This window comes from Heteronotia binoei, unplaced genomic scaffold (assembly GCF_032191835.1).
Source record: "Heteronotia binoei isolate CCM8104 ecotype False Entrance Well unplaced genomic scaffold, APGP_CSIRO_Hbin_v1 ptg000334l, whole genome shotgun sequence".
NCBI classification, from domain to species: Eukaryota; Metazoa; Chordata; class Lepidosauria; order Squamata; family Gekkonidae; genus Heteronotia; species Heteronotia binoei.
In genome coordinates this window covers 773,358-785,584 of record NW_026800018.1, presented here as the reverse complement: position 1 = coordinate 785,584, position 12,227 = coordinate 773,358, and the positions used below count along the sequence as shown (strand labels likewise).

At 37.0% G+C, this 12,227-nt stretch overlaps 1 protein-coding gene across 16 annotated transcripts in view; it reads left to right on the top strand.

Annotated features, from left to right (window-relative positions):
• LOC132590604 (gephyrin) overlaps window positions 1-12,227 on the top strand; it is a 686,862-nt gene that overhangs the window by 533,748 nt on the left and 140,887 nt on the right. For 12 of the 16 annotated variants that reach the window (XM_060263562.1, XM_060263569.1, XM_060263559.1 and 9 more), the window contains one exon: window positions 4,081-4,137. The exons of the other annotated variants lie outside the window; for them this stretch is intronic. In XM_060263562.1, the coding sequence (XP_060119545.1) occupies window positions 4,081-4,137 (57 nt within the window). The remainder of the gene's footprint in view (window positions 1-4,080; window positions 4,138-12,227) is intronic. 16 annotated transcript variants of the gene reach the window in all.

Here is a 12,227-nt window from a genome sequence, read left to right as displayed (position 1 = left end):
CCTTCAAGTACTTGAGTATAGTGATTATATCACTTCTCAGTCATTTCGGGTGGTTTCACACAGGAGATTTGGCCCAACATAGCCCTGCCTCACATTCAGATTAAAAGCGCATGATCACACAAACACATCTGTCCTCCGAGCTGCACCCGTTCTCACCCCGTCTCCAGACGCCTCCTATCCACATTTAAAAGCTACCTGGATTTTCCTGGTAGCATTCCCCTGAATCAGATGTAGGTCGCATAATCGGCTGCTGTCTGAATGCCCCAGGGCAACTCATAAGTAGAAGAGCTGTGTGATTGTGCCAAGCCGTTTCCAGCAGGGTCAGGGAGGGGCTTTCCCCAATCCCTCTCAGAGGAGCGCTTGTACGCTTCTCTGCTTGAGCGCACACACAGAGGACTTTTTTAAAAAGAACTGCCCTTTGTGCTCCGTGTCCATGGTTGAGCCACACTAGCAGTGTGAATGGACAACCACAGACAGCTGCTGGGAGCCTGGCCCTTCAGCGGCTGCTGTCTGATAGCCCAGAAATGGACCAAACTCAAGTAGGTTTTTTTCCCTACGGGATAATATAGCATCAGTTTCACAGTGTGAAACCAGATCTCCTCTCCAGGCTAAACATATCCAGTTCTTTCAACCTTTCCTCATAGGACTTGGTTTCCAGACCCCTCACCATCTTAATTGCTGTCCTCTGGACACGTTCCAGCTTGTCTAGATCCTTCTGAAATTGTGGTGCCCAAAACTGAACACAGTACTCTAGGTGAGGTCTAACCAGAGCAGAGTAAAGTGATACCATCACTTCATGTGATCTGGATACTACCCTTCTGTTGATACAGCCCAAAATCGCATTTGTCTTTTTAGCTACTGCATCACACTGCTGACTCATGTTCAGTGTATGGTCCACCAAGACCCCTAGATCCTTTTTGCACACACTACTGCCAAGACAAGTCTCCCCCATCCTATAACTGCATTTGATATTTCCTTCCTAAAAGCAGAACTTTACATTTATCCCCGCCAAAATTCATTTTATTTGTTTTAGTTCAGTTTTCCAACCTGTCAACATCATCCTGTATCCTGGCTTTGTCTTCTATTGTATTTGCAACCCCTCCCAATTTAATATCATCTGCAAATTTAATAAGCATTCTCTCTATTCCTTCATCAAAATCATTTATAAAGATATTAAACAAAATAGGTACCGGGACAGATCCTTATCACCCTTAATCTGCTTTCTAAACTGAAAAGTCTCAGTTATTCTTCACAGGGACAACTCCACCCCAGTAATCATTTTGGTGGTGTGCTCTTCTTTTTGGAGGTTTTTAAAAAGAGGCTAGATGGCCACCTGACAGCAATGCTGATTATGTGAATTTAGGCAGATCATGAGAGGGAGGGCAGGAAGTGCTTAGTTTTCATGAACCTTTCTTTCATGGGGGGTGTTGTCTTGTTTTGTTTTTCATGGGGGGTGTTGTCTTGTTTTGTTTTTTGGCCATCTTCTGAGTGTGGAGCAAGTGTCACTGGGTGTGGGGGAGCAGGTATTTGTGAGTTTCCTGCATTGTGCAGGGGGTTGGACTAGATGACCCTTAGGCCCCTTCCTACTCTGTGTTTCTATGATAGAGGGTAGAGAGAGTGGACAGAAAATACTCTTTCCCCCTCTCCCAAAATGCTAGAACTCAAGGGCATCCAATGAAGTTGTTGAGCAGTAGATTCAGTATAAACAAAAGGAAATGTTTCTTAAAATGTGGAATTCACTGACTGATGAGGAAGTGATGCTGATAGGTTTTTAAATCTTTAAGACAGCTTTATGGAGGATAGGTCTATCAGTGACTACTCTTGGGGACTAAAGGGAACCTCCAAGTTTAGAGACAGTAAGCCTCTGAATATCTGCCAGGAGGCAACATCAGAGGAAAATATTGGCTCCTATGCGCTGTTGTTGGCCCTTCAGAGCAACAGGTTGGCTGCAGTATAAGACAGTATGCTAGAGGACATGGACTACTGGTCTGTTCCATAAGTTCTTAGGATAAAATGGAGGAGAAGATAATGATATAAGCTGCTTTAAGTTCCCCACTGGGGAGAAAGGTGGGATATAAATCAAGTAAATAAATAAATATAGTTGAATATGGGAGCAGATAAAAGATAGGACGGTGGGTAAGTGGGAAGTACAGAAGGAACCAGGGAAAATTTGCCAGAAAGTATGAAAGCGAAAACATTTGGGGGAGGGGGATACAGGGGAAAGTGATGTGCCCCCTGCAAGTCCTTGCATGTTCCCCAGCAGCATACAAGTGGGCTTGGCCCAGGCACTAGTAACATACCCCTTTCCCATAGTTTTCCCAGGTAGGTGCTGCCAGAGGGAGGGAAGTAGGGAAAGCTGAAGACGGGGACAAGTAAAAGTAGGTTGGCTGGGGGTGGGAAGAAGAGAAGGGATCAGGGAAAAGGGAGAGGCAGTGGGGGTTTTAATAAATGGAAAAAGGAAATAGTGAGAAAAAGAAAAATGAGGTGCCCCCTGCAAGTCCTTGTGATCCCCCACTTGTCTTTTCTAATGTATTTACAGTGCAGTTCTGTATTTTTCTTTTGAAAAATTAAAACACAATATATTAGGACTTCAAGAAATAAAATTTTTAGCCTGGATGAGGAAATATATTTCTAGCTGTTAAATTTCCATTCATGTTCATTCTTTTCTTGTGGTTCCATTTGCTTTTTAATTTTTCTTTTTATTCCTTCTTATTTGTTATGTAGTCCTCTGCACTGATATCTCTGTGTTACGTTATCAAATTCTGTTGGCTCGCCTATGTTTTTGCCAATTCCATTTTTCTGTCTAGAGTGTTTTACAAGCTTAGTGTCTGAATAGGAACTTGCAGTACTGGTATTCACAGCACCACAAGACTCCTGTTTATTTTTTTACTTCTGTATTTCTCATTTTCTCATCTACTTTCTGTATTTACACTCGCCACATTCCACTAATTTTCAGTCAGATCATTTGTTTAACAATCCAGTTTTACAAATGAGGAATTAAGATACACAGTAATCAAACAACGTACTTAATGTTACCGAAGAAATCCATGACACATGCTATTGAATTAATTGATGCTTACAAAGAATAAAGCTTCAGCTTCTGAGTTAACTACTTATTGCAGTCAGAAAGCAAAACAACTACTGGTCTGATTATCCTGTTGATCAGTTGAGTCTTCTGCAAATATAAACATTAATTTGTTTAAAATGAGCACCCATTTTATCCTACTGGCATTACAATTTGTGATCTAGCCCATTTAAGTGGGAACCTTTCTTTTTGATTCCATAGCTCTAAAATGTTTCAGCTGGATTTATGGCACATTTTATACATACAAATATTTGGTCTTGATAGCATTGTTAATATTTTTCATCAAAACTCAAAGAATAAAGCATTTGTACAATAGTATATAATTTTTCTCTATATACCTTTAAACTATTTACTAGCAATGTGAAAGTTTACTAAGCAGTAGCAATAGTACAGATTCTTCATTCCTCTACACAGTACAAGGAAAAGAACAATGCAGCTAGTATAGAAAATAAAACTAAAGGGATGTTTTGGCTATTGTTAAGTTGTTGGTATGGCATTAAAATTTTCTGGTTGGGCAGCAAAGTTATTTAATTGGGAAATAAGAACAGTGGTGCTTTCCTGATTTTTTTGTTTGTTTGTTTTAAACATGGGGTGGTTGTATGTAATTGAAATTATCCATGGTTACCTTTGACAGGTCTGACTGGCCTAAAAGACACAGACATTTGTCCTATCTTTTTGTTAATAATTCATTCTTCATGAACTAATCCAGACTGTCACAATATACTGTCGCATATGTACTCTTAAAAGTGAGATTAATGAATGAATATAGCATGCACACTTTCCATGTCAAATCTGTAGTATAATTAAAGAACTATTCAGTGAAAGAGTCATAATGTAAACCAGAAACAAGAGTCTGTGTCCTTGTTCCCTAGAAGTGTGTCAGAAAGTCAAACTGATGTCTTGCATGCACTGCTAACTGACTGTGTGGAAATTTTTTTAAGTTCACTTTTTTTCTTTATTCTTCTGTCTTTTTTACCCATCTTCCCCCATTGTAGCAAATTAGACGCCCGGATGAAAGCAAAGGAGTTGCTAGTAGAGTTGGATCCCTCAAAGTAAATATGTTTCTGACTTTTATTTTGCAAGTTTTCTTCTATAGCCTACACTTTTTGTTTGGAGGGGCGGGAGGGAAGGCAAAGGGTGGGGCTTTTACATTTCTCACCATTTCATTGTTTTTATTTAATTGTTTTTAACACTGTTGCATCATATTTTGTTTGTTTCTGTGCTACACAAGAGCCACCATAAAGCAACTAGCTGAAGGCAAGTTGCCAAGAAACTAACTCTGAATGTTACCATATTTAAAAAACAAAACGTAACTTTATTAAGGTGCCCATAATTGGGGAATAGTAAACAGTGTAGACATCAGTGACTTAATATTATAGCCATGCTGCATAGGAGAGAGGTCTCAGGCATGACTCTACACCCTCTTAAACCAGCTTAGTTCACTAAATAAGTCTTCATTTCATTTATTTAAATGGCTTAATTTGCTTAAATGTAAATATTCTGGTTTAAGTGGTTTGTGGATAACATTATTTTCAAGCTTGCTGCTTTCTTATTTCAAGAATAATTAAATTGTTAGTTTTTTGTTAGTTTTCATAGTTTGTTCTTCAAAAATAATCAGTGTATAACTGAAGTAACCACATTCATTGAGAATACATACTCTTGGAAAAGATTAAAAAAACCCAAAGTGTGAAATGGTAGAGATTCCTGTGAGAGACACCATTCATATTAAATATTAATTTAGGCACTCACCTTCTTATTGTTTTAAAGAACTGCTAACATGTATATTGTCTTAACAGAGCCAGGCAGCTTTCTGAACTAATGGTCATCTTCTATAGTATCTCATATCGTAAGAAGACTTTATTCTCTCCCTGTTCCTACATCCATTGTCAGATGCCAGATATTTGCTAGGCATATCTGAAAAACCTAGGCTTATTTTAAAAAAGAAAGAAAGTACATAGTATAGCTACCCAGTTAATATCTAGCAGCAGTAGCGGCCCCTTTTTAATCTTTTGCACTATTTCACTTCAGTTCTTTTATGCACCATATGAGACACTAACTTTGATTTCTTTTCTTCACTCTCCTTACCAATCCTGCCTTTTCAATTTTTAAAAAAACAGTTTATTTTGTTTTTGTATGTGTGCGTGTGTTTCACCTTTATTACAGGACAAGCCATCTTTTCTCTCAATATTACTACTCTATAAGCTGCTCTGTGTGAAGATATTGTTGCACTGAGCATAAACTGGGGGAAGGAAAAGTTTAATTATGCACATATTTTTCTATTCAAACCCACAACTAATTTCATAATAGAAAAAGAAAAAAAATGTTGCACCTGTATTTAAGCTAATGATATGTAAAGACATCTACAGCATTCCTCACTGTCTTTCTGTGAGGCTTAATTTATTTTTCTTTTGCTTTATTAGAAGATATTATAGCTGAGAAAAATACTGTGTGCATTCACGGACACAGTTGTTTCAATATACATTATAACCATTTCACTACACTTTCAAGAAAATTAAACTTATTTGTACATATAAATGTATTCCAAATGTATTCTTACTCCAAATGTATTCTTTACTATAAATGTACTCCAAATGTATTCTTTACTATTTAAATGCATTATTAATAAATGCAACATTTCGAACTATAAACTCAGTTTAAAAAAAAAAAAAGGTCCCCCAGTTGCAAGCACCAGTTGTTACCAACTCTGGAGTGACATCACATCACAATGTTTTCATGGCAGACTTTTTTTGCAGGGTGGTTTGCCATTGCATTCCCCAGTTTTCTGCACTTTACCCCCCGGCAAGCTGGGTACTCATTTTACTAACCTCGGAAGGATGGAAGTTTACCTAATGTAATAAAGTATGTTTTAAATCTGATTGTAATTTAAAATAATGATTTATCATAAAATATTGATATCTTCATCAGAACTCTTATTTCTGTCTACTAAATGCTAGATTTTTTTTGCTATAAATATATATTCTTAAGCATCAGAATGAAATATGACCATTCAAAAATTTCTTGAAGACCTTATTTTTGTTTTCCATTTTATTTTTGTTTTCCATGTTTTGTTATTTATTTTTGTTTTCCATGTTTTCCACCTTATTTTTAGTTTCCACAGAAACTATCTAGAATATGCTATGTACTCTGCTTCCTTTAAGTAATATTTGAAATTTTGGAAGCTTGGTTAAAGCAAATATTATTAACCTATATTTTACTCTTGTTTACATGCTAAAAATAATTGCCGATTTAATCAGATAGGTGGTTTTACATGAAACATATTTGTGTTGTAAAACAATGTTGGATGTGTGGCAAAGGCAGTGAGAAATGTGTTTCACTTTGAGCTTGTAAAAAAAAAAAGGAAACAGAGAACATAAAAGAGAACAGGTTGCTTTTTGAATTCATTTTCTGATGTTTACATGTAGCTCCATCGAAAGCTGGAGGAGCTCAGAGATCACCTAGAAGGAAATGTCAAAGGATGCTCTCTCCGAGTAAATGTACGATTTCACTCGGTGATTTATTTTTTAAAAAAACTTCTTCTGGCTGGTAACACCAAATCTGATTGGTTTGTCCTCTCATCCCCATCTCTTTTCCTTTCTCTCTTTTCCACTCTTATGTTTTGTTTTCTAGCTGGGGTTTCATTATAATATACATGGAAAATTATCAGAATTTCACAGGTTCCAATTTAAAATATCCTGTGTGGAGAGCCAGTTTGGTGTAGTGGTTAAGTGTGCGGACTCTTATCTGGGACAACCGGGTTTGATTCCCCACTCCTCCACTTGCACCTGCTAGTATGGCCTTGGGTCAACCATAGCTCTGGCAGAGGTTGTCCTTGAAAGGGCAGCTGCTGTGAGAGCCCTCTCCAGCCCCACCCACCTCACAGGGTGTCTGTTGTGGGGGAGGAAGGTAAAGGAGATTGTGAGCCGCTCTGAGACTCTTCGGAGTGGAGGGCGGGATATAAATCCAATATCTTCTTCATCTTCTTCTTCTTAATGTAGAGCAAATATTGGCTGGTTTTCAGGTTCTTACTTGACTAAAAAATCCTTTCCAAAATCAGTACTATGCTAGAATCCATTTCTTAATTGCTACATGTTAAACTAGTGCCTAGAGGATTTATTCTAAGGGAACACTATGTCATATCAAGTGTCCCTGGTTAGATTTGGCTCATATTTATTTTTGCCTTTTTCAAACCTCTCCCCTTCTCTTAGATTCTGTGTTTATAATTCCTAGGATTGCACTACTCTTACATATTAACATAGAAATGCACATATAAGCCACACCTGATGGCCAAACTACATGTTACATGTTGTTGGTTCTCTTTTCTTTTTATTGAAAAGCATTCTCCCTCAATCCCTTTCTTTATGTGTGGGAAAGGAGCTTGGGACATGTGATTTTGAATTATCAAAGTGGAGACTTAAGCAGCTCCTCTTACCTGTTTCTCTTCCACTCTTAATGGTAGTTGGTATTTAGTAACAGTAATTTTAAAAGAACAGTTAAGGGAAACATGTAAATACCTGTAATATGTATTGTGGCCATAAATCTAAAATTAAATTATATTCGAAGATGGAAAATCCATTCATGGATCCCCAGCACATCATTTACTGTGATATCACAGCTTCCAAAGATCCCAGTTCTGAATGAAGCTAATGAGAAGGGGTTAATCTCTCTCATTTTTTTCCCCTGAATTTGAAATGGCTCTTGAGAACTGCTGTTTTCCCTGTTGAGGCAACCTGTATCTTTTGCCCAACAACAAATAGCATCTCTAGGAACATTTGAGGTTGGCAAATGGAAAGAGTTGAACTCTTGTCAGCCAGTGCTATGACCCCAGTCGAAACCAGGGGATCCTGCAGTTGCTATTTAGCAATAAAACATGCTCTGTAAATGCATTCATGAATTGACTGATATGTTTGTTTATATCCCACCTTTCTTCCCAGTGGGAACCCAAAATGGCTTACATTATTTTCCAAGTCTCTGTTTTATCCTCACAACAACCCTGTTAGGGCTGACAGTGTGTGCATAGCCCAAGGTCCCCCAGTAAGCTTCCATGGCAGACTGGGGATCTCAACCTGAGTTTCCCCAGAGCTTAGTCCACTTTAACCACCACACCATGCTGGATCTTTCAGTGTCTCATTTAATTCTGAGTGAATGTCAAGAGATGAAATGTTAATACTGCTTCAAAAAAATCACAAATGTTCCTTATCCAGGTCCTAATGCCATAGCAGTACCAAATGTCCATTGTACAGGTTAAATTTGTTATTAACCATGGTGTTTTGGATCACAGAGGATCATATATAGTTAATAAATTCTTATATTTGACATTCAGACTTGAATTAGAAATCATATACACAGAAACCTCAAACTTTGGAAAGCTGACAAAATTAAGATTTGGATCAAACCTACTGGTGATTTGTGTGAAATTGAATGTTGTGAATATAGAAGTCCTACCCAGGTTCTCATATCAGATTATTATGCTGCTCCATTGTTCCCTAAAGAATATATGAAATGGCAAGTCTAAAGGAGGCTAGAGAGGACCTCTTAAATCATGGCTGTTTACTGAATGGTTTTTAAAAGCTAGTCATCTAGCTTCAATAGCTTTAAAAGCTAGTCAGTGAAGAGCATGCTACCATTGTCTTGCTTTAGGGCACAAACGTTAGGAAGCAGTGATGTATAAAATTCCCTTTGTCACATGGATTCTGTCGGTGGTATGTGTTTACATGTGAACATAAGTGGCCATGGGGTAAATGGATGTCTGTATATATACTAAGAAACTTATTTGAATCTCCTGAACCCACTCACTTAGCTTAAACATGAAATCGGATATTGTATGTTCTGTGTATACCTAACACTTGGTGACCAAATTCTTCACAAAATTGAAGTCATATTTCCTTCACAGAGACAGTGAGTCAAAAAGAAAATACAGTTAGATTGGCTGGCAGTATCCATCAGTTTATCTAATTCACAAGAATTCTTTGGCATAATTTCTTCACCAATGTTCTAAAATATTCTGTGTTGCTCTGCATGACTTGACAGGAGCGCATTGCTTTTTTACCCATTTAAAATTCATTCCTTCTCTGAAGGAAATGAAAAGTAAATCTTTACTTCCATACTCCTGGATAATTTTTTTCGATAATAGTGAACACACACAAAAAGTTGGCTACTGTTCTAGAGTTCATGGACATTTTGTTCTGATTCCGGATATTTCAACACACGAGTCTTAGAAATGTTATATTAACTATAAGTTACTCATTTTTAATGTCAGTTGTCTATTGAGACATTTAAATTTGTCTTCATCCTCACTACAGTAATATTCCTGGGGACAGTTATTTTATAGAATAAGAAAGTACCCAAGGCCTGCTGATTTTACAAAATAATCTGAAATACAAACAAATGAATAGCTAATTTTCATATCTCCTAGACTGATTTTGGAAAAGGATTTAACTCAGGAACCCAACTTAATACAGTGGAACAATCAAGATGAATGTTAAGAGTATTGTGTTAGCTTTTGGCTAGAACATCCCCCCCAGCTGCATGGTAGGCTAAACCCAGTTACACAATTCTATTCCTATTTAAGGTGGAACCTTTGTGTTATTTCAGAAACCACACCTGTGACATTAATTATTGGGCCCACTGCAATTCAAGAGGAAATGATGGGTTGTCTGAAAATGTTAATATTTTTAAAAGTCTTAATTTTCAAAAATACTTACCAACTATAGGAAGGGGCTGATAAACCTGATTTTTAGTATTCTATACTGCATTAAAAGGCATTCTTCTAGAATGGGATTTTTCTTTTATCTTTCGTGCTCTTCATATTCCCAGCATTGTGTATATTAAACAAGAATAGATAAAACAATAGAATACAGTATTTTAGGGGGGTTGCGTATTAATGTGAAAGAATTAGAGAGCATTTTAGGTCTAATATCTCTTATGAAGTAAGTATTAATGTTGACATTGAGAAGTTTGTCTCTTACATTTTAAAATCTCCAACTTTCTCAGAGTGGATTTGAATATTTCACCCAAGCCATTTTACTCCACAGGCTTCAGTTGCCTGTATAACATCTGTTGCTGTCCTGAAAACATCCTAGAAATTTTAAACTATTCAGGAAAGCATTCTCATCACTTAAATTTATGTTGAGAAATTGTAAACATGTTTCCACTGCACTGAAAATCAAGCTGAACTTTACTTTTTGACTTTCCATAAAAGGTCAGATATTTGCATAACAGGCTTGTGCATAGTTTATGGTTAACACATTATTTTATTGACTACTCAGTATAGTTCTTAGTAAATAGAGAACACTGAGTCCATATCAAGGATGTCTTTTTAAAGCTCCAAATGAAACTATATATTACCAAAAGGCAATCTAAAAACTGAATATGTCCCACAACCGATAATAAAAAAGTAGTGAAAACCTGGCATTTTTGTAGGTACTGTTTGTATTTGTGGAGGAGGGAGAACTTACACTGCAGCAACCCCGGCTCTGTGTCAGGGGTGGTGGGAAGATTTTATGTTTTACTTTATTCCATAGGAATAGATTTGGGTTTACACTTAATGGATGTAAATTAAGGAAGGCAAATTGGAGCTGGAGCTTAACTTGCCCTGGTGAGCCTACTGTCTGTAAGAGAGGGCCCCAGATTTAATTTGACCCATACAACACAATATAAGTGATTAAGAACTGAGAAATATATTCAAATAGCCTCTTCACTTCATGTGCATAAACTTGCTCTGCCTTCATTTTTTGATAGACCTGCTATTGTTCCATGGAACTCCAGAATTCTAGCTATCTGACTATCTACCTATTTACAGATAGAGAAAGTAAGCTGGGGACTGTTATCTTTCATATGGATTTTTAATTAATAATAACTGAAGGAACATAAAGTGCTTTAACTTACCAATTAAATTACTTGTTCTGAATACCCAATAAGAAGACAAATTTAGAATATTGTAGTGTTGCCTTCAAACAAATTAAAAGCAACATGAGAAGAGACAAATGGAAGTTTCCAATGTTGATTGTCAGCAGGAATAGCTTTCTCACATCATGTTTAGGTTAAAAAAAATGATGATGCCAGGGGATAATTTGACAAGACAATAAGATACTAATCATTTCATTAGAGACTAATGTAATGAGAAGATACATAAAATTTATTTGGATTTAACTTAAGATATAGTTATAGAACAATATTGCCTTGTCAGAAATGGTTAAAAGTCCTCTATGCCTAGCCAATACCTAACTTAAGGAACCCATCAAAAGTATAAAATGCTTGGGTTACTGACCTGGTTCTGTCATCCTCCAGGTGGGCCCTGGAGTTCTTCTGGGATCATAGGTGATCTTAAGATTACAAAGATAAGTTCCCCTGGAGAAAATGGCAGCTTCGGAGTATAGACTTCTTGCCATCACATTCCTGCTAAGCTCCCTCCCCTAACTCTGCCCTTCTAAGTCTCCACTCCCATATCTTCAGGAATTGGCCAGCATAGAGTTAGCAAACCTAGTTAACTACACCTGCTGACATATAAAATTATGCAGTGTATTAGTCCCAAATTCTCTCTGTCAGCAGGCCATAAACTGTCTGATTCCCAGTGAATCACTTAACTGCTGCTGCTTGCTTGGAGGCCTTGCAGAAAACATTGAACCTGGTCTTCTGCAGCATCCACTCCTTCTGTCCTTAAGAAAGCGCACTGAGAGTGACTGAATACAAATCAGTTGTGCCTAAAATGCTAACAAATCTTGAGTATTCACTCTTGCAATATAAGTTTGAAATATATTAATGGATGATGGGAATTCTCATAAAAACAGAGACTGAAGTCAGCCAACTCTTGCTATATTCCAGTGTTGTGTCCAGTGCATGGTTATCATATGGTTATGGATAGGACCAGTGTATCCTGTGTGCTTTCACTGCATGTTTAAGCTCCACCCTGTCAGTGTCCTGTGTAAATACAGCAATAAATACAGACATTTGGATGATTTATGAAAAGCTATAGCCTAAGCATATTTACTAGGAAGTACATTCCGTAGAATTCAGAAAGACTTGCATAAACATATTCATGATCATGGTGCAGCATTTGAAGCACTGGTGAAAGTATTTTCACATACAACTTCCTAATTTTCTCCAGCTTCTCATTTTTTACTGATATCTGGAAACATCAAAATAA